This window comes from Alnus glutinosa, chromosome 3 (assembly GCF_958979055.1).
Source record: "Alnus glutinosa chromosome 3, dhAlnGlut1.1, whole genome shotgun sequence".
Classification (NCBI taxonomy): domain Eukaryota; kingdom Viridiplantae; phylum Streptophyta; class Magnoliopsida; order Fagales; family Betulaceae; genus Alnus; species Alnus glutinosa.
Window position 1 is genome coordinate 9,809,497 of NC_084888.1, and position 27,571 is coordinate 9,837,067.

The following is a 27,571-nucleotide window of genomic DNA, read 5'->3' on the forward strand; positions in this document are numbered from 1 at the left end:
TCAAAATAGAAAAACTAGATTTTGGTTAGCTATTTTAGATAGAAATGTACATAAATCATTATGGATGCCCCTAAAAATGGCCGAGAATCAACCTAGGGGGTGGATCCTCAATCTTAAAACTTTATGGTTGCAATCCTAGCTCACTATTTGGCCTAATAGAATATATAGGGTGAGGTGTTGAGATGCATTGAATCATATCTCAATTATTAGAGATTGGATTGGTTTGGTAGGATTCCATTTGATTTGAGGTACGATTTCATACACAAAAAGTATGATTTGGTTTAAAATTGCAAAAAATGAATCGTTTGGAATTGTTTTTTTAGAAAATTGCAATTTGAAAAATGCAAAAAATAATGGAGTACTTTTTGAAAATGCACAAATTTAAATGTTAAATTAAAATTTTAAAGGTTAAACTATGATTTTGTCGTACGCTTAACCGTAATTTTAAAAATTACGTTTTCAAATTGCATATTTTTAAATCATTAGTTTAAAATTGTACTTTTTAAAATCGCAAATCCAAACGGACCATTAGTCGGAAAGAATATTTCATGGTGGGACTTGTTTCCTTATGATCACTATCTCCTTGTATTTCTAAAGACAGTATACGACAGTATATATGTTTATAAGCATAATCCATAACAATAAATCCTTTATTGGCAAACATGTTTCAGGTAACAAGCGAACACTTGTAAAGCAACTCAAACATGTCAATTGCTCTGCCGTTTAGGGACTGCAACACAGAGGCACATCAAGAGAAGGCCTTGGCAAACAATTTCATTTCGCTGCCGCCTCTTTTGCAGTGTAGGCTTCAAGCATAGCATGGTATCTGGTGATCAGCTTGTCTCGAGATGGCCAGCTTTCTTTGATTTTTGGAGCATCCATGAAATTCTGCTTCCATGCCAATAACAGGGGATGGTTTTCATGATCTATCAATGTCACACCCTTTACCTCCTCAAGTACATCAACCAAATTAGCAATCCAACCAAACGCAAGATCTACAAGTCCAATTTTCTCCCCACTGAAGAACTTTTTCCCTCTTAGCTCTTCTTCCAAATATTTCAAGTTCTCCTGGGCTGAGACCATTGCTTCCTCTTGCTCCTTCCCTTGCTTGATAAAAGCATTCCATACGGAAGGTAAAACCTACAGTAACAACACACAACATATCTTGATATTAACAAGTACCACGGCAGTGAATTTCAAAAGATCCAAATCTAGAAAAACATTGACAGGAAGTCAGGAACAGGACAGAACTCCCAAATCGCTGAGACGTCAAATCTAAGGCAAACGGAACCACGCATGCCTGTGTGAAATCTACATTGATATGAAAACCAACAAAATTGGCATTGACAATATATGCGCCGAGCTCACTCAAAACGCGAACCCACTAAATTAACAGGAAAAAAGAAAGAAAGATAGCTGCTGTATAGATAAACAGTGCTTAATTAGTTTACCTTATCATCTCCAAATCTTGCCCAAAAGCGTGCGGTGGCTCGTTCAAAAGGATCTTGAGGAAGTAAGGGAGTCTGCTTCCAGGTCTCCTCAATATATTCAAGAATCACAAGCGACTCGGCTAATGGCTTTCCATTGTGCACAAGCACCGGAACCTTCTCATAGATAGGATTGTACTGGAGAAGCAAAGAGCTCTTATTGGAGAGATCTTCGTATATGGTCTCGAAAGGAACGCCCTTGAGTTGAAGCGCCCAAACGACCCTTAAAGAAAATCGACTTGACCATGTCCTAAAGACCTTCAATTCTTCTGCCATGATTGATTTCTAACCACGGTAGCCCAGGTCCTTATATAGAACATTCTTAAAGGAATTTGGATAATATCCCCTATATTTTCCTCTATTTATACATTCTCCCCCAATATCAAATTTTTATGATTAATGCTACATATTATCTCTTTGTCCTCCCAAAATTGATGTGGCTCTTAAAATCACTATTGGATCAAAATCTAATAATGATCTATCATAAATTCAATGGTGATTTTAAGAGCCACATCAATTTTGGGGGGACAAAAGGAGGACAAAGGGATGATACGCAGCATTACTCAATTTTTATAAATCACAAAGGGTGATATTGCAAATTATGAGTTCCTGTTTGTAGTGCGTGGATTGACTTTTTGAGCTTTTTTTTCTCTGAGGGTAGCATTTTCTTGGTCGTATATGTGTGTGTGTGTGTGAGAGAGAGAGAGAGATATCCCACGGCGGCTACGCTAAGAAAAGCAGAATATCCCAAGGCGCCATGAGAGAGATGGGTAGATACTGCAGGCACTGGCTGACACAGAGAAGGGAAATGATAGACTGGGGACTGTGTCCGTCCCCTGTCCATCTTTTAATATTAAAATAATATATTATATAAACAAAAAATAAAAAAATAGAAAGGATAAATAAAAAAAAACAAATATTATTTTAATATTAAAAGTTGGACAGGGGACAGACAACAGTCCCCTGTCTATCATTTCCCCACAGAGAAGGGTAGATAACCCAATTGTTTTGGAAATTGGATCCACTCCGGTTGAGAGGTGAAATTACCAAAATACCCTTCAACATAAAGGACCGGCTCCTTTCCGGTTGAAGTACAACCAGAGAGGATCCTAATTCATTGTTTTGATAGGAAAAAGTAACAGAAGGAAGAAAAACAAAATGCTTCTGACATGCAATTGCCTCTTTTTTTTCTTTTTCTTTTTTCTTTTGAAATTATTTATGCTTGTCAGATATGGTATGTAAAGGGTTACATCAAATAATTTTTTAGGATACAATAGAGTCCATAAATCCGATGTTGTTTTCTTTAAAGTACGATAGAGTCCATAAATTCTATGTTGTTTAGCGGTGTTTTGCACAAACGAAATTAAATCCGAATACGCTTGAATTTTCTATTATAACAAGAGAGATTCAAAATTTAAAGTAGGGAAGGTATAAGAGAGAAAACAAAAGAAAATAGAATTGTTTTGTATTTAATAATTGGAGTGCAGTATATTATATATTATGTTGAATATCAGTTATTTCTGTTTGTTTATTTATTTTTATAGATATTTATGTTTGTTTATTAACAGTCACATTGTTTCATTATTAATTGTTAACCAACAGTCATAAATTATTATTTTAACTAACATTTAATTTTGACCATCAGATTAAATAACTATCGATGATTATTTAATAGTAACTATTAGATCGTAACTATTTAATTTCAACCATTATATTAAAGTTGATTATCTAAGAAGCATCCTATAGTAGGTCAATTTTTTTTTTTTTTTTTTTTCTAACATCTTTCTAAAATTTTGAAAAAAATACATATAACCCCAAGAGTATCACTATTTTGACATTGACTCTAAAATTTAGAAAGTGATACTCGAATTCTACAAGCTACCTAATAGCACTAGTAGCAATTACCCTATATTGGTTCCCTTCCCTATATTTAGAAAAAATTTCATGAAAAACATCAAAAAACCTTCCACAGTAGATGCCCTATATTTAGATGAAGGGATTGGGAATGAATAGTAATTCTCTATGTATACATGTCTACTATTCATTCCCTATGTATTATTTTAATATAAAAAATGTATATTTAATTGATATAGGGAAGAGAGAAAAAGTAGAAAAGAGATAAAAAGAATAAAGTAAGGGTAAAAAAATAATATTTAATTGATATAGAGAAATGTAAGGGAATCTATTGTGTGATGTTTTTTTTATAGGGAAGCAAAAAGTAGTTTTGTTATCTAAATATAGGGAAAATTGTTGGGAATCTGCTGCTAGTGCTCTAACTGGCTAAGAGCACTAGTAGCAGTTACCTTATATTGGTTCCCTTCCCTATATTTAGGAAAAATTTCATGAAAAACATCAAAAAACCTCTCACAGCAGATGCCCTATATTTAGATGAGGGGGTTGAAAATGAATAGTAATTTCATATGTATACATGTCTACTATTCATTCCTTATGTATTATTTTAATATAAAAGAAGTATAATTAATTGATATAGGGAAAAGACAAAAAGTCGGAAAGAGAGAAAAATAATAAAATAAGAGTAAAAAAATAATATTTAATTGATATAGGGAAAAGTAAGGGAATCTATTGTGGGGTATTTTTTTTATAGGGAAGTAAAAAGTAGTTTTGTTCCCTAAATATAAGGGAAATGGTTGGAAATCTGCTGCCAGTGCTCTAACCGTAATAATTAGCACCTTCCGTTATTATTATTATTATTTTTTTACATCAATTTGGACTAAACTTACTTCACTCATGACATTTTCGAACCAAATCTTTCCAAAATGCCATGGTCTTGGATTTTGTTTGGATACTTGACCAATTCACTTTTCTAAAGCCACGTTCTCTATTTTGATTGATGGAAAAAGGAGCCTTCAAGGAAAAATGGAGATAAGTTCTGTTCTTTATCCAGAGTCTACTCTTCAGCTATGTTCTTCGAGAAGATTCTGTGAAGTTTTCAATGATTTATTTTGGTTCCCTGTCAGCCGTCCGGACGACGTGATATTCCGTCCAGACGCTCATTAGTCAGCAACATTTGTCCGGACGACGAGATCTTTCCGTCCGGACGCCCATCAGTGTCTAGAAGCTTCGAACAGTTCAAGATTGCATCCGTCCGGACGTAATGGCAAATTGTCCGGACGTAATGGCAAATCGTCCGGACGCTCTTTAGAGTTCGAGAAAATCCCAGTGTTCCAGCGCTTCCGCCCGGACGACGTGGTTATACCGTCCGGACGCCATTCAGTGTTTGACAAGAAATAGGGTTTCTGCCTCAAGACACAGTTATGGGAAGACGGCTGCTACCGTCCGGACGATGTCCTCTATAAGGCAAGAACGTGCATACCAAGTTCAACCGTCCGGACGCTAGGGCAACACCGTCCGGACGCGGCCTTGTTATGGAAGCTTTCAGCGCTATCTTGGAGAGGCGGTTGCAATTGACCGTCCGGATGCTCGGTCAAGCCGTCCGAACACCCTCGGGTATTTTGGTCATAACATTTTACTCAAATATCGGATTGGGACGAAATCGGCTTCATTGGAAAGCTTAGAAAAAATGCTGTAATTTGAGTGTCCGAACGGACCCTAGAAGCGTCCGGACGGCCTCCGTACGGACGGAAAGATTTGCCCGTCCGGACGACCTTGCAGAATACTTTTCGGAAAAGTAAAACTTGGCCCGTCCGGACGCTCGTGCCTCAGACTCCGTTTTTGAGTCGATTTTGGGTTTCCTAAGCCTATAAATAAGAGGCTCTAGGCATGCTTTCAACATAGAATTCGGTGGTGAATTCTTTACAGCTTAGAGACATGATATTTCCTCTAAAGCCTTGCCAAGTCTGTGATTTGATCAACTGTGAAGTCTATCTTAGGGGTTGGCCCTAAGGTAAAAGATTCCATTGAAGACCCCTTCAGGTAGGAGACCTGGTTGGGAAGCGTTCGTGTTGGGTTACACGTTAGAGAGCAAGGTACGACCACTGCATCAGGGGTATGTGAGTTTTAATGCTTTGTATCTAGCTTTATCTTCTGAATAGTGGATATCCTGGGTTTGGCTGTGGTAGCTCGGGACTAACCGGCTACGCGTGGATTTTAAATTTATAAGTTTACCACTCGCAATAGTACGTATCGATTGTACTATAGTAAGGGTGATCGAACCACAGAGATTATTGGATGTTTTGCGTAATGGGATATGAAAAGAGCGTATCTAACTTAATTTATCAACAAAAGTAAAAACAAAAGTTGTAGAATTAAAGCTACAACGACAAGGTGAAAGAAATGAAAACGGGAATGAAATTGACTTAAAAGAAAACTTAGAGTGTTGATCCTATCCAATCCTCAACCTATGCAATGCTTAAAGTCTATATGGATCTTCCTAACATGCTTGATATGAGCGCGTAATGGGCGTCAACCATTACGACGGCATCGACGTGAAAACACTCTAGTTAAGACGGAATCATAAAGCACCTAGGTTTACATTAATCAACTCCACGTAAAGACTAAACTATAATTGAAAAGACATTTACTCTACCTAAGGTGTGGAGTGACTAATGTTCCCTAGCTTACTACTCTATAACACATCCTAATGAGTATACACAATACATGAGAACCCTAACTAGGCCACAATGACAAAATATCTAGTTTCACATCAAATCATTCCACATAAAGTTAAACTACAATTGAAAGACAATTAGACTACCAAAGGGGTGAAATGATTGGTGTTCCCTAGCATACCCTATAAGGTGACTCTAATGAGAAATCATACATCATGTCAAATAGCACCATTGAAAAAGACATCATTCTTGTTTCCAAGAATGTTGATTTTACTCAAGACTTCAAGAAAAACTCATAGACAAGTTAAACTCTTTTTCATGAATAAATTTGATTGGAATCTTGATACCAAAACCTTTTAGCATGGGTTTTGATATCCTCTAGCCCTTAGCAATCATCAAACATCTAAAGAGAACCCTAAAAACCTCAAGAACATTTCATGGTTTTTGGATTGGATTTGGATCAAACCCTAAGACTAAATTAGCTAGACATGAATTTAAACTAATCTAAGCATGGAAATGAATGAAAACAGTAAAGGAACAAAGGAGAAATGAATTGAAATCACTATATTAAACTTAAAGAAATTCGGATTACAAAAGAGGAAGAAAATGAAGAACAAGCTAAGCTAGAACTTGAAATTAAGGAAAGGAAATTGTTCTCTGGAATTAAGCCTAGAAAACGTGCATCAAAGTAAACTAAAACATGAAGAATTAAAGTGATACACCTGAGAAAATCCGAACAAACCCCAAAAGATGCATGTTCTACCCTAAAACCCTAATCTCATATATATAGAGAATTGGATTTACAAAAGAACATCAAGAGCTAATCCTAGCCACACAAACAGAGCTGGTCGGCGTCCATTTCTGTCCACAAAATCCAACTTATGATTTGAATTGCATAAAGAATGCAAAGATCTGAAAATATCTGATTTTCTGGAAGTCGGCGAATTCGATCGATCTAAAATATGTCGATCGATCGAAGAGTCGATCGATCGATTATTGCTGTACAAATAATCGATCGATCGAAATGCCTTGGACGATTCTTCATCTTCTCAGGATCTGCCTCGAGCTCTGGAAGTGACCAAAATGCCCTTGATGTATTTCCAGGTCTAATTCAAGAGTTTTGAATTAGATTTCAACTAAGACCTGAAAATAAGATAAAACACAAAAACTACAACAAAACGTTATATATACAATACGAACTAGGTCTAACAAATGCAAATTAAGGGGTCTTGAATCGAATAATTCAAGACTTATCAGGCTGCCCCGAAGTGGTTTTTCTCTTAATTGAGTTTCCACTTCGTCAACAAAATATTTGTCTCCTTTAAATTCCGCATTTAATATTTTGTTGCACACTGTTCACACACACTGTTAAATTTAGAAGTCCATTTATTTTTCAAAATGGAATCAAAACCAGAGCAAGAAAAATAGACAAGAAGTGTGATGCCCCTCCATAAGTAAATGCATTTTTTTTTCTTCCTAATATTTATGGGATAATTGCACCGTTGGTCCCTGTGGTATGCCATAATTATTTTTCACTCCTTATGGTTTAAAAAGTTCATGAGAGGTCCCTGTGGTATGCAATAATTACGTTTTACTCCCTGGGTCGATTTTCCGTCCACAATTTTGACGGAATCTATTAGCTTTACACGTCAGCGCCACCTGTCGCCAATAAGATGGCGACACGTGTCCATCTTAATGAAAAAAAATACAAATTTATTAAAAAATAAATAAATAAACTTATTTTTTTAGAAAAAAAAAAACCAAAAACAAAAACAAAAAAAAAAAAGAAAAAAAAAAGAAAAAGAGCAGGCTTGGGGTGGCTGGGCCACCCCCTGCCAATGGGGGTGTCCGAGCGCCACCCCCAGTGGCCGCCAGCGCGCCACCCCCATTGGCTGGGGTGGCCTGGCCACTCCAAGCCTGCCCTTTTTTCTTCTTTTTATTTATTTATTTTTTTTTGGTTTTTAAAAGAATAAGTTTATTTATTTATTTTTTAATAAATTTATATTTATTTATTAAAATAGACACATGTCGCCATTTTATTGGCGACACGTGGTGCTGACGTGTAGGGTTAATAGATTTCGTCAAAATGATGGACGGAAAATCGACCCAGGGAGTAAAACGTAATTATTGCATACCACATAGACCTCCCATGAACTTTTTAAACCATAAGGAGTGAAAAATAATTATGACATACCACAGAGACCAACGGTGCAATTATCCCTATATTTATTCACGTGGCGATGCTAATTATTATTATTATTGTTATCATAATTTTTTTTTAAAAAAAGTAGATCAGCCTTCTATAAAATTAGCAATTTAGACGTAGTGTTTTACATGGAAAGACCAATTATACAGCGAAGGAACTCCTAAAAAATAAAACCCGTTCCTTACTAAGAAAGAGTGCTTCCTTCGCAAGATTATGGGTAGTTCCATTGGCAATTTGTCGGATATGAGAAACATTCCACTAAAAAAATGCTATTATTACCTTATTAACGACGCAAAGAAGATACCGTATAATTTTTCTTTTTTAGAACTTTAGCTTAATTAAAGACCGAAACTATTACATCGTAGCACTAACTGAAATATAACTTCATTTATTCATAACTATGCCTTAGTTACCTTTACACTATTACATTACAATGATCATAGTCCTATTAATATAACTCTATACGTACTCAAAAGGCATTACATCAGCCTAGCAAAAAACTGAGTGATCTTTTGCAAAAGTCTAGCATGGGCCCCAAAATACTCAACCACTACTACCCGAAATCTATGGAATTAATGTCTTCGGATTCTTATGGGTCCTGTGTGAATATTTGAATAAAATTAAACAATTTTACAAGTGGAATTGTGAGTCAATGAATCATTAAATAAAATCATCTAACCATGACTGAATGTGTGTGTGATATGAGGTCAATTTTTCTTTAAAATTTAATTCTTTTGTTCGATAGAAGTTTATTCTCAATGGGTTAAATTGACCCAAGTACTTAATATGACATGATTAGCACAATTTAGTTTTTAGTAAGCAAAAATTTTCAAAGATTTAGACATGGATATTTTTGTAAATTCCGTTAAATTCTAACTAACACCTAAATTTTAGCAATTTTTTTCTTTGATTTCCTAAAAAAAAAGAGGCATTTTGAGAATTTTGACAGGATTTAACGGAAAATTCTAACGGAGGGTTGAAATTGAAAAAAATTGAAATATGGATAGTGAATACCATAAATTGATACTTTTAAAGTTTGGATACATTTTTAAAAAATGATGAAAGATCAGGAGTTATAAGTGAAGTTTTTCCTTAATAAACATAGCCCAACTTCTCAGTGCAATATCCAATCGAATAAATATTACAGTCCAATTAGCTCATTTTTCTTGTGTTCCAATTCTTAAATCTAAAAGAAACGAGTCTCTAATTTCACTTAGTTTGTTTACGACAACATTTATGGGTATCTGCTTCCGAGGTGATGTTGCAGAGCACAACAATCCAATCTGCATTCTGCAACACTGAGACCAAGCAATCCTCCATTCTGCTTTTGGCATTGAAATGACAATCAAATTCTTCGATTATTGCGCTTTCTTCTACGTCATCTTTATTTGTCTCATCATCTGCATCTTCTTCAAAGGGCATTGATGAGTCCACTATGTCCATGACACGTCCCATCTGCAAAGCCATTGCAGTGAACTTGTGAATGCTTAGATCATCTTTGAACATGTCATCGGTAGGTCTTTTCCCGGTAAACATCTCCAGCAAGAGTATCCCATAGCTGTATATATCTCCAAGTATGGAAACTTGGCCACCCATCCCATACTCTGCAATTTATTAATACATGATCAATAAGATAGTATAGTCTTCTAAACTCAAGAATTTATCCATTAATGCATATCTACTACTATTTAACAATTTTGTGAATTTTTTGGTAGTGGTAGAAGACAGAATCAGGGTTTGGAGGAGGCCATCGCCCTTGATTTTGAAATTTTCTTATATATATATTAGGCCTAAAAATTAGAGCTTTGGCTTGACCTTTCTCGTTCATGTTTTGCTGTGTCAAATTTGAGCCATGTCACTAGTTGAAACATACCTGGAGGAATGTACCCAATGAAACCTTTCAGCGCAACTGAGAATTCTGACATGGTTTGATTTTTGGAGGGATTATGTGATGCTTCAAAGACGAACTTTGCTAATCCAAAGTCGCCAACATGAGCTACCATATCTTCATTGAGCATGACATTGCTTGGCTTTACATCACAATGAACAATCGGCATTTCACAATGAAGATGAAGATATTCCAGTGCATATGCAACATGTATGGCTATATTCAGTCTCCGAATAAAGTTCAATCTCTTGCATTGTTGTTGCTCATCCTCTATAGGATGCAACCATTGGTCTAGGCTTCCATTAGACATGAACTCAAAAACTAGACTCTTAAAGTCATTCCCTTGATGATCAATGCTTGAGCAAACAGTGATGATTTTAAGGAGATTACGATGGTGTAAAATTTTCAAAGCATTGCATTCATCTATAAAACTCTTGGAAGCTCCTCGCTGTTGAAGTTTTAATACTTTAACTGCAACAATTGTTCCATTGCTAGAAAGAACTCCTTTGTATACAGAACCAAAACTACCTGAACCAATCAAATTGTCCACAGAGAAACCATTAGTTGATGCTTGGAGTTCTGCATAAGATATACCCAATTCCCAATCCTCTACGGAAGATGCAGTCAAAGGTCTCTTTCTCGAATTTTTAACCACATAACACGTGTGGGAAAAACACAATAGAATAAGTACAAATATGACTATGCTAGCGACAGGAATTACTACTTTGAGTGCAAGGTGTTTCACGGATGAACGTGGAGTCTTTCTGTAATATCCCAGTTTTTTTTAATAATATATATATATATATATATATATATATATATATATATATATATATATATATATTTTATAACTTATTTAGTAAGTAACAAAAAAAAAAAAAATAGAAAGAAGAACTTGCACGGGAAGTTGATTTATCCCTTTATTATTTTCTTCTCTTTTCCCTTTGTTTTTGGTCTTCTTTCTCCTTCCTTCTTCGTTACTCTTTCTTTCTTCTTCTATTCTTCTTTTTCTTGCCGAAAACAGAGACAGCAAGAGGGAGAGAGTGAGACTGAGATGAGAGATCAAGGGAGAGATACCGAGAGGGAGAGAGTGGCCGGGAAGAGAGGACCCGGTGGACCCAAAACCCAGGGAACGCCGACGGTGCTATTTCCGGCGGGCCAGGTGTTGTTCCGGCCGAACCCCGCGACCCGTGAGTCCAGAAAAACCCGAGAGACCCGAGAACCCGTGACTCACGACCCGTGACCCGTTGAACCCGACGGCGTCGTCCAGTAGAGCGGAGGCTGTTTTCCGACGAGACAAGTCGATTTCCGGTGGAGCCCAGGCCGATTTCCGGCCGATCGAGGAGGACCCGAGCGACCCGCGAGCCAAACCCAATGGATCCGGGAGAAAACCGTGCGACCTGAACCTTCCGGAGGTCCGATTCTCCATGTCCGGCAGATAGACGCCGATTTCCGGCAGGCTTAGGCGATTTTTCTGGCCGATCCATGAAGACCCGAAGCCCTGATCCAAAACCCGACCCGCAACCCGTCGGACCCGAGAGCCCTGATGCCGATCTTTCCTGTCCGGCTGCCTGAGACCCGTTTTCCGGCGTTTGGGGGCTGCTCTCCGATGGTTTTCGTCGGTAGTCGACTGCCAGCAACCCGTACGACCCATGGCCGTGCAACCGTGACCCAGTGATCCGCGACCCGAGACCCATGAAAGCCGACCCTCCAGGAACGGTTTTCCGGCGAGTTCTCCGACGAACCAGAGCCGATTTCCGGTGATTTCTTCGGTGGATTTTCTGGGAAAATCCTCAAAGTGAGTAAACCCTATGATTTGGTTTAAATTGGTAGTTTATTATTGTAGATTTTTGGATGATTGGGTACTATGCTGTTTTGATGAGTATTGCGTATGGAATTTCAGTGTGTGGCTATGAAGGTTTCGGCAATGAGTGTTTCAAATATAATCTGTGTGTGTTTTGGGTAGTGTTCTGATTTGGTGTAGGCTGTGCTTGATGGTGGTATATATTGATTTTAGGTCCCTGATTTAGATTATGTTAAATCCTATAGTTGGGTTGATTGGTTTTGAGGTTGGAATAGCTAAATGGGTATATGGGTGTTCTTGGATTTGTATGTGTATGCTGTGTACTCCATATTCAGCCGTGTACCTATGTCTTTTGGGTTATTGGTGACTTGTAGGATGGCCGATTGTATTGGTTATGGAGATTTTGGGATAATGGACATTTTAACCATGATTTGAATTTTGGATATAAGTTCATGTTGATGTTTTGGAGTATAGGTGTTGGGACTTGGTTCAGTTATATGATATTTTGATTAAATGATTAAATAATATTTTGATGAGTTGGCCATGTGTTATGTTTTAGGATTTATTGATTTGTCTATAGGGTATTCAATTATGTTTTAGTTAGATGGTTATGTATATAGGATAATTTAGTTTAAGTTTTAAAACTGAAATATTAGAACGCTCCGCTAAATTCGTCCTTGTGTTTTATCTAGGTAAAAGCTCGACCCAGACGCTAATGGAAAATCCAGGTAAGGGGATACAACACCGAAAAACCCAACAAGATTTTATTATAAATCTTTTGATAAAGTGTTGGGGAATTTTACAAAGCGTTGCTCATGCGATTTTTAATGCCAAGCTTTATTACTCATATGATATTGTTTAAGAATTTTGAGCATAAATCACAGTTTTGGTTAAGAGCATTTTTAAGAATTATGATTTATGCATAATTATAGTTAAGACTAAGAGCATTTTAAAATTATGAATTATGCATACTCACAGATATGATTAAGAGCATATTTTAAAGTTATGATTTATACATAATTACAGTCATAATTAAGAGCATTTCAAAGTTGTGAAATATGCAATGATGAAAAAGAGAGCATTTGAAAGATATGATTACAGAGAATTCCAAAGTATATGACTCTATTTAAGAATACAGTTTTCAAGGAAAAGAGAATATAAAGTTAAATTCTGCACATGACTACAGTTATAAAAGCGGCTCTTACAGTTTTGAAATAAAGTTTACAGATAAAGCAGAGCCTACAGTATTACAGAAAACGTTCATGTGCAGTAATTGTTTAACCTTGAGGCACTACTACAGTTAGAATTGGTACCCATAGGGTAGCATGGCAAGCATACCGTAAGTCGGTGTGTGCTACCATCCGAGGTTGGCCTTCACCTAGGGAAGATCCCCAACCCGGCGACTCTTCTCTGTGACGACAGGCTGAGTCTATAGGTCCTTTGGACAAAGCCAACGTGCGCCGCTCACGGGAATTGGCGGTGTAGAGTCTATAAGAGGTTAAACCACAGAGAAAGGATTAAAGAGAAAACTGATAAAAAGAAATTACTGGATCATAATAAACTGTCATTCTCATAATAAACTGTCATTCTCATAATAAACAGTCATTCTTATATCATTATTCATATTCTACAAATTCTATTAAATTGTTCATATGCTATGCCACCTGTCCTAAAACAATACATCTCATGTTATGAATCATGTTTTACTATGTGTTTTCTTATAAAACATAAACAGCCTAGCATAACACCTCTCAGACAATTTTTCATAACTTGAATCTCCAACTTATACTCGGTCGAAAATCACATATCATATTCATATTTCTAAACATCATCATAAATCTTAATATATTTTAAAAACACTTAAATCATCTAAAATAAATTAAAATCAACATACAATTGGTTTAGGTTATAAATCAATTTACATTATGCAATTCATCATATGTGAAAATAATTCCTATCAGTAAGTAGAATAAATCTGTCATTATGCATGATTAAAGATTATTGCATAAAGGTTTATAGTATGTTTTATTCCCCTGGTGTTGTATTTCCTTACTGAGTTGTCGAACTCACCCCTTTTTCCCTCCACCCCTTTCCAGATGTCAGCAGTAAGACGAAGTCTTTTTCTTGGAAGGGCGTAGACCTCACTGAGAGCGATAGTTCGTGATGAACCAGCCAAACCCTAGTATTGTATAGTATGTTTTGTTTCTTTTAGAGGATTCAAAGTGTTGTAAAGAATTATTAATAGAAAGGTCTAAAAATAGAAAGTTTTAAATTTATAGTTGTAAATGCACGCTTCCATTTAAAATGTTTGATTGTAGTACTCAAACTCACGCTTCCCTTATATCCGAAAACGGGGGCGTGACACTTTCTATAGCATATTGGTAAAAGTAATTTTGGGACACCACCACATAGCTTGTCATTTCCAAAGATTAAAAATGCGCTTACATTCGAAAAAATCCCTTCACTTGGCACTTCCCTCTCGAGATCATTATGAGAAAGATTGAGATGCTTAAGTGACAAAAACTTGTTGAAAAATTCAGGAATTTGTTCCGATAAGTTATTACGTGAAAGATCAATTTCTTCTAAACCTCTTAGCGTCTTCAAAGATGAAGGAATTGCTCCTTCAAATGAATTACCCTCCAAATACAAACGTTCCATACTAATACAACTATCAAGGGAAGTAGGAATTTCACCTGATAATCTATTCTCTGAGAGATCTAACTCCACAAGATTTTTTAAGTTGCCTACCTCAAATGGCAGTGTACCTGTCAAAGAATTATGAGACATGACCAAAGAAATCGAAATGGAAGAAAGACCAATAACCTGTTTTGGTATGGAACCATTGAGATTGTTACTAGAAAGGTTTAGATGAAGCAACTTCTGGCAGTTTCCTAGACTTGCAGGAATACTTCCTTCAAATCTGTTTCCATCCATGAAGAGCTTTGTCAATTTACTTAAGTTACCTAAGGAGGAAGGGATCGGCCCTGAAAATTTGTTATAGTGCAGATGTAGTCCCTGTAACTGTTGGAGCTTCCCAATAGCATCTGGGAGAGGACCACCCAAATAGTTACCTTCTAATCCCAGAAGGGTCAAGTTAACAAGGTTCCCAATCCCAATGGGAATGCCTCCATGTATCATATTTTCACTCATAGTAAGAATTCTCAGCTGGGAGGAAAGGTTGGCTATGGAGCTCGGCAGCACTCCACCAAATTGATTACGAGCAAGACCCAAGACCTCTAAATTAGTACAGTTAGCTAGAAAACCGATAAAATCCAGGCCACCAACTTTCCCATTTCCAAGTCTATTGTCATCGAAATTAAGTCTAACCAAGCCACGCAAACTTGCTAGATTTTGAGGCACCGTCCCAGTGAGACCATTTTCAGCAAAGTCAAGCAGCCCAAGCCTAGAAGCATTTGAGAATGACACGGGAATTGGTCCGGTGAAACTATTAACACCGCCGGCAAATGTTTCAAGGTTAGGAAGAGTAAGGCCAACATCTGGTGGAAGGCTTCCATGCAGGTGGTTTTGAGTAACAGAGAAAAAGTATATGGAAGATATATTATAAATAAGAGGAGGGATAGTACCAGATAGATTATTCCCATAAAGTTGAAAATATCCCAAGCCTGATAGACGGGCAAGCTCACTAGGTATGCTACCTTAGCTTGTAAATTGTTCAGGAGAAGGGAAAGAACATACAAAGAAGAAAAGTTTCCTATCCACCCCGGGATTGTTCCTGTAAGGTTGTTCCCAGCAAGTTGCAGGCAAACCAACTTTGACAATGAACTGAACTGCTCTGGAATCTGCCCAACAAACTTGTTGGCACCAACATCGAGCACTGTAAGTTCTGTACAGTGACTTAGATTAGTCGGAAGATTCCCACCAAAGGAATTGAAACTCAGGTTGAGATGCTGCAGGCGGCGTAGGCTTCCCAATTGTTGAGGAATTTCACCATAGATGCTGTTGTTTCTCAGGTTGATTCTAGTAAGGTGAGTAAGATTTCCCATAGAAGGTGTTATGGTGCCAGCCAATCTTTGAGCTTCCAGGTTCAGAACCATGACTCTTTTACTGGAGGGACTGCATGTAACGCCAAACCAGTTGCAGAAATGGGTGGAGTCATTCCACGAGCTCATGATTTGAAGTGGGTCTTGGATAATCCGATTCTTGAAGTCAAGCAGCGCCAGGTGATCGGCCGGCTCATCTGCAAAAGCGGGCGTTCTTGCAGATTTAAACAAAAGAAGAATTCCGTGAAAGAATGTAAACAAAATCCACTTGGAACGCAGACAAGAGTGCTTCATCGATCTGGTTGGAAATATAATTTTCAGGTCTGATCAAATTGCAGTGAGAGTGTTTGTGGGTTGACCGATTGTTATAAAAAGATCAGCTTTGTAGTGGGGATGGACCAGATTTTCAGTTTCATTATGACAGTAGTTGGCTGCAGTACATAGCACCAATTGAAATTATATATGGCCGGCATGGATTTTTATTTTAAGGGATAATTGCACCGTTGGTCCCTGTGGTATACCATAATTATTTTTCACTCCCTATGGTTTAAAAAGTTCATGAGAGGTCCTTCTGATATGCAATAATTACAAATCGATCCCTGGCGTCAAATTCTGTTAAAATTTTTAACAGATTCCGTCAAATGCCACGTCAGCGCCACGTGTCATCATCTTATTGGTGACACGTGGCGCTGACATGTCTAATTTTAATAAAATAATATAAATTTATTAAAAAATAAATAAAAAATACTTTTTTTTTTTTTAAAAAAAAAAAAAAAAAAACAAAAATGGGGAAAGGGGGTGGCCTGGCCACCCCCAGCCCATAGGGGTGGCCGCGCGCCACCCCCAAAGGCCGCCTGGGGTGGCGCGCGGCCACCCCAGTGGCCGGGGTGGCGCACGGCCACCCCATGGCCATTGGGGGTGGCCTTCGGGCCACCCCTAGATCTACTAAGGGTGGCCCGATGGCCACCCCCGGCCACTGGGGGTGGCCGCGCGCCACCCCCAGAGGCCACATGGGGTGGCGCGCGGCCACCCCAGTGGCCGGGGGTGGCCATTGGGCCACCCTTAGTAGATCTAGGGGTGGCCCGAAGGCCACCCCCTGGGCCTTGGGGGTGGCCGCGCGCCACCCCCTGCAGCCACTAGGGGTGGCGAGCGGCCACCCCCAGTGGCTGGGGGCGGCCAGGCCACCCCTTCAGCTTTTTTTTTTTTGTTTTTTTTTTTGAATTTTTTTTGAATTTTTTTTATAAAAAAATAAGTATTTTTATTTATTTTTTAATAAATTTATATTTTTTTTATTAAGGTAGACACGTGTCGCCATCTTATTGGCGACACGTGGCGCTTACGTGGCATTTGACGGAATCTGTTAAAAATTTTAACAGAATTTGACGCCAGGGATCAATTTGTAATTATTGCATATCACGAGGACCTCCCATTAACTTTTTAAACCATAGGGAGTGAAAAATAATTATGGTATACCACAGGGACCAACGGTACAATTATCCCTTATTTTAATTTTGAATTAATTTAATGGGGATCTGATGACTATAAGAGCCTTGAGTTGAAACATAGCACCAATTGAAAGCGAAAAGGCAAGCTAGTATTTTATAGCTATGCCTATATTGGACATTGCGTTTGGACATTTATGACTTTTATTTCAGTAGGCGAGGATAAATATATATTTATTCAAAATGAAAGAGACCACCGGGTGATCATATTTAATTATCTTAATTAGGCTTGATTCTTGTTTAGCATACGACTGCAATATTCGGTCACCACGGCAACTTCAACTGCAACTGCAATATACTCATACATATTCACTAACAATTACTTGAAAGGAAAAGAATATAACAAAATATGAGGGTTGGTAGGAATATAATGAAAAGAAAAGAAAAGGGATATGAAAGAAAGTAGAGAAGACATCGAACTCACTGATGAATGGCTATATTATAAATGGTTTTTATGATGAAGGTTTAAAGCTTTTTAAGATAACGAAGATGGAGATGAAATCCGAACATGTGAGCTATTTGACACTCCTGGCTGTCTCTACGCTGTTGGCAGACATGGACCTGCGTAAAATGATCCACTGTGATATAGCAAAGTTTGGATTTGATTCATATCTAGTGGTCACTAATGCTCTTGTTGATATGTATGCTAAATGTGGAAAATTGGAGGATTCGGTGAAAGTATTTGAGAACATGAAAGCTCGCGATATAGTCACATGGAATACCATTATTGCTGCCTGCGTTCGTTCTGAAAATTGTAGTTTAGGATTGAGAATGACCAACGGAATGAGAACTGAAGGAGTGTCACCAGATGTTGCCACCATGTTAGGTATCTTGCCCATGTGTTCCTTCCTTGCTGCCAAGCGACAAGGAAAAGAGATCCATGGATGTGTTTTAAAATTTGGATTTGAGACAGATGTTCCAATTGGGAACGCACTGATTGAGATGTACTCCAAATGTGGTAGATTAGAGGACTCAGTCCGGGTATTCAAGTGCATGAAAATGAAAGATGTGGTGACATGGACTGCTTTGATATCCGCATATGGGATGTATGGTGAAGGCAGGAAAGCTTTCAGAGCTTTTCTGGAGATGGAAGCAACTGGGGTTTACCCTGATCATGTTGCTTTTGTCGCCATCATTTTTGCTTGTAGCCATTCAGGTTTGGTAGACGAGGTTCTGGCTTGCTTTGACCGGATGAAGAAAGATTACAACATTGAGCCAAGGATTGAACGTTATGCTTGTGTAGTTGATCTTCTATCCCGTTCTGGACATTTCGCTAAAGCAGAGGAGTTTATCCTTTCAATGCCGCTGAAACCGGACGCAAGTATATGGGGATCTTTACTTAGCGCTTCTCAAGCACATGGAGACATAAAGTTTGCAGAACGCGTCTCAGAGCAGATCATCAAATTGAGTTCAGTTGATCCTGGGTATTATGTATTGATATCCAATGTATATGCGGCTTTAGGAAAGTGGGATCAAGTAAGAATGATACGAAAATCTATAAAAGCTAGAGGACTCAAAAAAGAACCGGGATGTAGCTGGATGGAGATTCGAAACACAGTTTACGTTTTTGGGACTGGAGACAAGTGTTTTGAACAGTTTGAAGAGGTTTATAAGTTATTAGGGATACTTTCTGGTTTGTTGGCTAAGGAAGGTTATGTTGCAAATCTGCAATTTGTTCTGCATGATGTGGAGGAGGATGAGAAGAGAGACATGCTTTGTGGGCACAGCGAAAGGCTTGCCATAGCATTTGGATTGTTGAATACGAAACCAGGGACCCCTTTGCAGGTGATGAAAAACCTTAGGGTTTGTGGAGATTGTCACACCGTGACCAAGTACATATCGAAGATCATGCAAAGAGAAATATTAGTAAGAGACGCCAATCGCTTTCATTTGTTAAAGGATGGAACCTGTAGTTGTCGAGATCACTGGTGATGAGTTTCTCCCATTACTATATCTGTCTAATATGGAATTTGCATGATAAGGACCTTGGTAAAATTACAGCCAATGCATTTGTCTATTATAGTGGAAAAAATTGGTAAATTCTCTGTTGTTCTCCATTTCTCATGGCACACACATCCTCCCTGCTGCTTACCCTGTTTTATAGCTTGATCATCGACAACCAACATCTTTATACATTTGAGTTCATTCTTTTGAGATCATTTTAAATCCAATTGTTAATGTACAAATCACTTTAATCTTTTATTTACTGATACGATTGTAACACTAGTTGTAATGATTGATTATATATACTGATGAAATGTCTGTGATTTGGTTAAGTTAACCAAAAACAGTTTTCCTCATATTTTTCATTTAAATAGAATAGATGATCAAAATAAAAAAAAAAGTAGATTTTAGTTAGCTATTTTAGATAGAAATGTACATAAATCATTGTGATGCCCCTAGAAATGGCTGAGAATCAACCTAGGGGGTGGATCCTCAATCTTAAAACTTTATGGTTGCAATCCTAGCTCTCTATTTGGCGTAAGAGAATATATAGGGTGAGATGCTGAGATGCATTGAATCACTAATAGTATATCATATCTCAATTATTGGAGATTGGATTGGTTTGGTAGGATTCTTTTTGATTTAGAATGCATTTGACGTTGCGATTTCATAATCAAAAAGTACGATTTGATTTAAAATCACAGAAAATAAATCATTTGACATTGCTTTTTAAAAAAATTATAATTTGAAAATGTAGAAAATTAACTTTTTAAATTTACATGTTAAACTGCGATTTTAAAGGTTAAACTATAATTTTGCAAAACGCTTAACTGCGATTTTAAAAATTACATTTTCAAATAACATATTTTAAAATCGTACATTTTGAAATCACAAACTCAAACGAAACCTTAATCAGAAAGAATATTTTATGGTGGGACTTGTTTCCTTATGATCACTATCTCCTTGTATTTCATAAAGACAGTATATATGTTATAAGCATAAACCATAACAATAAATCCTTTATTGGCAAACATGTTTTCAACTAACAAGCAAACACTTGTAAAGCAACTCAAACATGTCAATTGCTCTGCCGTTTTAGGGACTGCAACACAGAGGCACATCAAGAGAAGGCCTTGGCAAACAATTTCATTTCGCTGCCGCCTCTTTTGCAGTGTAGGCTTCAAGCATAGCATGGTATCTGGTGATCAGCTTGTCTCGAGATGGCAAGCTTTCTTTGATTATTGGAGCATCCATGAAATTCTGCTTCCATGCCAATAACAGTGGATGGTTTTCATGATCTATCAATGTCACACCCTTTACCTCCTCAAGTACATCAACCAAATTAGCAATCCAACCAAACGCAAGATCTACAAGTCCAATTTTCTCCCCACTGAAGAACTTTTTCCCTCTTAGCTCTTCTTCCAAATATTTCAAGTTCTCCTGGGCTGAGACCATTGCTTCCTCTTGCTCCTTCCCTTGCTTGATAAAAGCATTCCATACGGAAGGTAAAACCTACAGTAACAACACACAACATATCTTGATATTAACAAGTACCACGGCAGTGAATTTCGAAAGATCCAAATCTAGGAAAACATTGACTGGAAGTCAGGAACAGGACAGAATTCCCAAATCGCTGAGAAGCCAAATCTAAGGCAAACGGAACCAACAAAATTGATATTGACAAGATGCGCCGAGCTCACTCAAAACGCGAACCCACTAAATTAACAGGAAAAAAGAAAGAAAGATAGCTGCTGTATAGATCGATAAACAGTGCTTAATTAGTTTACCTTATCATCTCCAAATCTTGCCCAAAAGCGTGCGGTGGCTCGTTCAAAAGGATCTTGAGGAAGTAAGGGAGTCTGCTTCCAGGTCTCCTCAATATATTCAAGAATCACAAGCGACTCGGCTAATGGCTTTCCATTGTGCACAAGCACCGGAACCTTCTCATAGATAGGATTGTACTGGAGAAGCAAAGAGCTCTTATTGGAGAGATCTTCGTATATGGTCTCGAAAGGAACGCCCTTGAGTTGAAGCGCCCAAACGACCCTTAAAGCAAATGTACTTGACCATGTCCTAAAGACCTTCAATTCTTCTGCCATGATTGATTTCTAACCACAGTAGCCCAGGTCCTTATATATTACATTCTTAAAGGAATTTGGATAATATCCCCTATATTTTCCTCTATTTATACATTCTCCCCCAATATCAAATTTTTATAAATGACAAAAGGGTGATATTGCAAATTATGAGTTCCTGTTTGTAGTGCATTGACTGACTTTTTGAGATTTTTTTCGGTAGATACTGCCGGCACTGGTTGACACAGAGAAGGGTAGAAAAGTAATAGAAGGAAGAAAAACGAAATCCTTCTGACATGCATTTGCTTTTTTTTTTTTTTTTTTTTTTTTTTTAAAGAATTTATTTTTACGTATCAAAATAGTATGCAAAGGTTGCATCAAATATTTATTTAGAATACAATAAAGTTCATAAATCTTAAGTTGAAAAATCTAAATATGTTTCACTCGCAACTTGTTAATAAGTATGAACGCACGTTGTTTGCGTCTACCTCTTCCTCATAATTCAGTTTCGATGTGTGTGACTTCATCTCATTCTCCCTTTTTCTATTTTTCAAAAAAAAATATGAACACACGTTACACATTTTTGAATGCTTACCCAAATTATAGAAGTATGGTAGATAAATGCATATGGCTTTATTCATTTCTCTTTCCCCATCAAAGAATAAATACGTGCATGCTTGGAAAATAAATTAAAAGAAACTATATAAGAAAATAATAAATAATCAGATGAGACTGCACTTGAAAAGTCATTAATGTTTCTTTTAAATTAATTATTTTAAAAAAGGAAAGAAAAAAAAAAAAAAAACTCGTTGTGATCAATTGAAATCCAACTCCAGCACGTCTCCTGCTGGCCTCTCTCCCATCCAGACTGGTTTATTTTAAGCTTTCCGTCATTTGACTTTGATGCCGACGTACTCATGTTCACGAGGTCAATCCCGATCACTCTGCGTATAGTTTTCAACCTTTTCGTCCGAATAAAACACGCTTCATTACGCTTACCGTACGTCTCCGATCAATCTGTGTGTTTAATTTTGCTCCCCATTCAAAGAATCGGAATAAAAGTAAGCGGCAAGTTGGGGAGATCGTTGGATATATATCACATGCATGTGGTCCTTCGATCTCTTCCAATTCCCGCCTGGTTTTGGTTACTTTGTTAGGGCCAATGATGTTTAATTAATAAATCTTAATAAATTTCCATGCAATCCCGTGACTCCTATTTTGGAATTTTACAACCTCTCTTTTTCTCTTGGTTTGGGCTACCTCCTTTAACGGGGTTGAAATTAAATCTAAGTACGCTTAGATTTTCTATTATAGCAAGAGAAAGAAATTCAAAATTTAAATAGGGAAGGTATAAGAGAGAAAACAAAAAAAAAATAAAATAAATAGAATTGTTTTGTATTTAATAATTGGAGTGCAGTATACTATATATTGTGTTGAATATCAGTTCTTTTTATTTGTTTATTTATTTTCATCGATATTTATGTTTGTTTAGTAACAGTCACGTTGTTTATTATTAATTGTTAATCAACAGTTATAAACTGTTATTTTAACTAACATTTAATTTTGATCATCAAATCAAATAATTATCAATAATTTTTTAATAATAACCATTAGATCGTAATTATTTAATCTTAACCGTTATATTAAAGTTGATTTGACTTATAGTTTACTTTAGTGATGGTCTAATAAATCTAACCACTAAATCTATCTAAGAAGCACCTTATAGTCGGTCAAATTTTCTTTTTCTAACATCTTGCTAAAATTTTGAAAAAAAATACATATAACCAAGGGTATCATTATTTTGACAGACTCTAAAATTTAGAAAGTGATACTCGAATTCTACAAGCAACCTAATTGGCTACCTGCAATAATTAGCACATTTTTATTATTATTATTATTATTATTATTTACGTCAATTTGGGCTAAACTTACGTCACTCGTGACATTTTCGAACCAAATCTTACCAAAATGCCCTGGTCTTGGATTTTGTTTAAATACTTGACCAAATCACTTTTCTAAAGCCACGTTCTCCATTTTGATTGATGGAAAAAGGAGCCTTCAAGGAAAAATGGAGATGAGCTCTGTTTTTCAAAGAATGGAATCAAAACCAGAGCAAGAAAAATAGACAAGAAGTGTGATGCCCCTCCATAAGTAAATGCATTTTTTTTTTTCCGTATATTTATTCACATGGCGATGCTAATTATTATTATTTTTTTTTAAAAAAAAAGTAGAACAGCCTTCTATAAAATTAGCAATTTAAACGTAGTGTTTTATATGGAAAGACCAGTAATATAGTGAGGGATCTCCTAAAAAAAAAGAGAAATGCTTGGTTGTACACTCTCATCCCACTCCTATCCCACCTTTGCCTACTTGGACCAATAATATTGTTAAAAAAAATGGGTCCCACTACACTCTCTCCACTATCTCTTACATTATTGGTCCAAGTAGACAAGAGTGGGATAGAAGTGGGATGAGAGTGTTACTAAGAATGAATGCTTCCTCCGCAAAATTATGAATAGTTGCATTGGCAATTCGCCGGATATGAGAAACATTCCACTAAAAAATGCTATTATTACCTTATTAACGACGCAACGAAGATACCGTATAATTGCACAAATTTAAATATTAAATTACGATTCGAAAGGTCAAACTACGATTTTATTAGACGTTTATGCTCCGTTTGTTTCGGCGTAAAATGATTTTTGAAAAATGGTTTCAGTATTTTCCGGTATTTGGTAGGGGCGAAAATAATAGTCAACCGAAAAATGGTTTCCGTTTGACCAAAAATGCTTAATAAATTTCAGAAAATGATTTACACTTTTTAAAATCGTAAATCATTTTCCGTAGATAGTAGATGCAGTCGACTCTCTTTTAAACAACCTAGTCGACCTTTACGTTCAAGCAGTTGACTATTGCCGAATTTCGACAAGTCAGATTCCGACTCCAGTCCAGCAGATGTCACCGGATTCTGGGGATACCATGCCAGATTCCGGCTATCTCGCCGGATCCCGGCTCGAATTTGGCCAGAACACCGAATCACCAGCCATCTGGCCGGGATCTTGGCCGAATTCGGCAGTTCTAGCCGGATCCGGCCTGGATCTGGCCAGAACGGTCGGACCCCCGGCATCTGGCCAGATCCAGCCAGCTGGCCGGCAACTGGCCAAGACGGTCGACTTCCCGTCAACTGGCCGGGATCCGACCGTTTAGTGCCGGATTCCGGCAACTTCTACCGGAATATGTATATGCCAAATATAAAAAAATATTTTTATATTATTTTATATTAATATTTTTTATTTTGTGAATAAAATTTAATTTTTTAAAATTAATATGATTAAATTAAAATGTAAAAAATATTCGTAATTTTCCATACGTGTCAAACACCAAAAAATGATTTCGACGGCAAATATTTTTTTGAAAAAATGACTTCTCTGAAACTATATTACGACAGAAATCATTTTACACCAAAACAAACAGAGCATTAATCGCGATTTTAAAAATTATGTTTTCAAATCGTATATTTTTAAATTATTATTTTAAAATTACACTTTTAAAAATCATATATCCAAACGGACCATTAGTCAGAAAGAATATTTAATGGTGGACTTGTTTCCTTATGATAACCATCTCCTTGTATTTCAAAAAGACAGTATATATGTTATAAGCATAAACCATAATAATAAATCCTTTATTGACAAACATGTCTTCAACTAACAAGCAAACACTTGTGAGCTATGATAGGCAGGGGACACTCATCCGTCCCCTGTCCTACTTTTAATAATATAATAATATATTATATTACTTTTTCATTTATTTTCTTTGATTTTATCACTTTTTGCTTATATAATATATTATTATATTATTAAAAGTAGGACAGGGGACGGATGAGTGTCCCCTGCCTACCATTTCCCAACACTTGTAAAGCAACTCAAACATGTCAATTGCTCTGCCGTTTTAGGGACTGCAACACAGAGGCACATCAAGAGAAGGCCTTGGCAAACAATTTCATTTCGCTGCCGCCTCTTTTGCAGTGTAGGCTTCAAGCATAGCATGGTATTTGGTGATCAGCTTGTCTCGAGATGGCCAGCTTTCTTTGATTATTGGAGCATCCATGAAATTCTGCTTCCATGCCAATAACAGTGGATGGTTTTCATGATCTATCAATGTCACACCCTTTACCTCCTCAAATACATCAACCAAATTAGCAATCCAACCAAACGCAAGATCTACAAGTCCAATTTTCTCCCCACCGAAGAACTTTTTCCCTCTTAGCTCTTCTTCCAAATATTTCAAGCTCCCCTGGGCTGTGACCATAGCTTCCTCTTGCTCCTTCCCTTGCTTGATAAAAACATTCCATATGGAAGGCAAAACCTACAGTAACAACACACAACATATCATGATATTAACAAGGACCACGGCAGTGAATTTCAAAAGATCCAAATCTAGGAAAACATTGACAGGAAGTCAGGAACAGGACAGAATTCCCAAATCGCTGAGAAGCCAAATCTAAGGCAAACGGAACCACGCATGCTCGAGTGAAATCTTACATTGATATGAAAACCAACAAAATTGACATTGACAGGATGCGCCGAGCTCACTCAAAACGCGAACCCACTAAATTAATAGGAAAAAAGAAAGAAAGATAGCTACTGTATAGATAAACAGTGCTTAATTAGTTTACCTTATCATCTCCAAATCTTGCCCAAAAGCGTGCGGTGGCTCGTTCAAAAGGATCTTGAGGAAGTAAGGGAGTCTGCTTCCAGGTCTCCTCAATATATTCAAGAATCACAAGCGACTCGGCTAATGGCTTCCCATTGTGCACAAGCACCGGAACCTTCTTACAGATAGGATTGTACTGGAGAAGCAAAGAGCTCTTATTGGAGATATCTTCGTATATGGTCTCGAAAGGAACGCCCTTGAGTTGAAGCGCCCAAACGACCCTTAAAGCAAATGGACTTGAATATGTCCTAAAGACCTTCAATTCTTCTGCCATGATTGATTTGAAACCACGGTAGCCCAGGTCCTTCTATATAACATTCTTGAAGGAATTTGGATAATATCCCCTATATTTTCCTCTATTTATATATTTTCTCCCAATATCAAATTTTTATAAATGACAAAAGGGTGATATTGTAAATTATGAGTTCCTGTTTGTAGTGCATTGACTGACTTTTTGAGCTTTTTTTCTGAGGACGGCATTTTTTTTGGTAGTAACGTCGTATATATATAGATCCGGGTAATGCTCGGGAGAAGCATTTTTTCCGTAATTCATCCGTAAAAAATGCTTCTCCATGGCACACTTGTAATTATTACAATTACAAGTGTGCCATGAAGAAGCACACTTTCCGGATGAATTCTAAAAATTGTGCTTCTCTGTAGCACTACCCATATATATCCACATCCCAAGGCGGCTACGTTAAGAAAAACAGAATATCCCAACTCTCAAGGCGTCGAGGGATGGGTAGGTGATACTACGGCCTTGGTCAGCAAATTATTGTGCAGAAGAGGACAGTAGATTATTGTCAATTTTAGAATTAATAAAAAATGACAGATGTAATATAAAGTAAAAAAAATTTACATAAAAATTATTATTATTATTATTATTATTATTATTATTTTTTATATTATAGTGAATTTTTTATTTGAATAGTAATAAAAAATTATTGATGTTTTATAAAAAGTTTAAAAAAAAAAATTAAAATATTTTTATGTTAATTGTTATTCAAAAATGTAAAAATAAAGTGAAATTTTTTTGTATTGTTTGTCAAACAAGGCCTACAAAGTCTACAAGCACTAGTTAACACAGAGAAGGAAGGGTAGATATCCCAATTGTTTTGTTAGGAAAAAAGTAATAAAAAAGTAGAAAAACGAGATGCTTATAAGATGCGATATAATATTATTTTTCTAAAGAATTTATTTATTCAGATACAATAGAGTTCATAAATTCTTTGTTGTTTAGCTACGTTTTGTAGAAACAAAACTAAACTCCAAATACGCTCAGATTTTTTATTATAACATGAGATAGAAATTCAAAATTTAAAGTACGGAAAGTATAAGAGAGAAAATAGAAGAACAGAGAATTGTTATGTATTTAATAACTGGAGTGCACGCAAGCAGTATATTATATATTTTGTTGAA

The 27,571-nt window shown here is 36.8% G+C and overlaps 4 protein-coding genes and 1 pseudogene across 4 annotated transcripts; 1 reads left to right on the forward strand and 4 right to left on the reverse strand.

The window, feature by feature from the left end:
• Positions 1 to 617: 617 nt before the first annotated feature.
• LOC133863571 (probable glutathione S-transferase) lies at positions 618 to 1,799 on the reverse strand. Its single transcript, XM_062299571.1, has 2 exons — positions 1,452 to 1,799; positions 618 to 1,140 (listed from the first exon to the last, which is right to left on the reverse strand). Exons 1-2 carry the CDS (start codon positions 1,761 to 1,763, stop codon positions 775 to 777), a joined length of 678 nt encoding a protein of 225 aa, XP_062155555.1. The 5' UTR covers positions 1,764 to 1,799; the 3' UTR covers positions 618 to 774.
• A 7,580-nt stretch (positions 1,800 to 9,379) lies between these two features.
• On the reverse strand, positions 9,380 to 16,323 carry LOC133863137 (putative receptor-like protein kinase At3g47110; annotated as a pseudogene).
• Positions 16,324 to 17,906: 1,583 nt separating this feature from the next.
• Positions 17,907 to 19,349, forward strand: LOC133863138 (pentatricopeptide repeat-containing protein At3g03580-like). The gene has a single exon (XM_062299126.1). It carries the CDS (start codon positions 17,907 to 17,909, stop codon positions 19,347 to 19,349), a length of 1,443 nt encoding a protein of 480 aa, XP_062155110.1.
• Positions 19,350 to 20,360: 1,011 nt separating this feature from the next.
• LOC133862776 (glutathione transferase GST 23-like) lies at positions 20,361 to 21,476 on the reverse strand. Its single transcript, XM_062298647.1, has 2 exons — positions 21,149 to 21,476; positions 20,361 to 20,873 (listed from the first exon to the last, which is right to left on the reverse strand). The coding sequence occupies exons 1-2, from the start codon at positions 21,458 to 21,460 to the stop codon at positions 20,508 to 20,510; spliced, it is 678 nt and encodes a 225-aa protein (XP_062154631.1). The 5' UTR covers positions 21,461 to 21,476; the 3' UTR covers positions 20,361 to 20,507.
• Positions 21,477 to 25,350: 3,874 nt separating this feature from the next.
• On the reverse strand, positions 25,351 to 26,483 carry LOC133862775 (glutathione transferase GST 23-like). The gene is made up of 2 exons (XM_062298646.1): positions 26,115 to 26,483; positions 25,351 to 25,804 (listed from the first exon to the last, which is right to left on the reverse strand). Exons 1-2 carry the CDS (start codon positions 26,424 to 26,426, stop codon positions 25,439 to 25,441), a joined length of 678 nt encoding a protein of 225 aa, XP_062154630.1. The 5' UTR covers positions 26,427 to 26,483; the 3' UTR covers positions 25,351 to 25,438.
• Positions 26,484 to 27,571: the final 1,088 nt, after the last annotated feature.

Bases quoted from the DNA above. Each gene is read 5' to 3' on its own strand.
- LOC133863571 (XM_062299571.1), bottom strand. From the start codon at position 1,763: ATGGCAGAAGAATTGAAGGTCTTTAGGACATGGTCAAGTCGATTTTCT. The intron at 1,141-1,451 runs GTAAACTAATTA...TTGTTACTGTAG, and splicing joins CAAGATTTGGAGATGATAAG to GTTTTACCTTCCGTATGGAA.
- LOC133863138 (XM_062299126.1), top strand. From the start codon at position 17,907: ATGGAGATGAAATCCGAACATGTGAGCTATTTGACACTCCTGGCTGTC.
- LOC133862776 (XM_062298647.1), bottom strand. From the start codon at position 21,460: ATGGCAGAAGAATTGAAGGTCTTTAGGACATGGTCAAGTACATTTGCT. The intron at 20,874-21,148 runs GTAAACTAATTA...TTGTTACTGTAG, and splicing joins CAAGATTTGGAGATGATAAG to GTTTTACCTTCCGTATGGAA.
- LOC133862775 (XM_062298646.1), bottom strand. From the start codon at position 26,426: ATGGCAGAAGAATTGAAGGTCTTTAGGACATATTCAAGTCCATTTGCT. The intron at 25,805-26,114 runs GTAAACTAATTA...TTGTTACTGTAG, and splicing joins CAAGATTTGGAGATGATAAG to GTTTTGCCTTCCATATGGAA.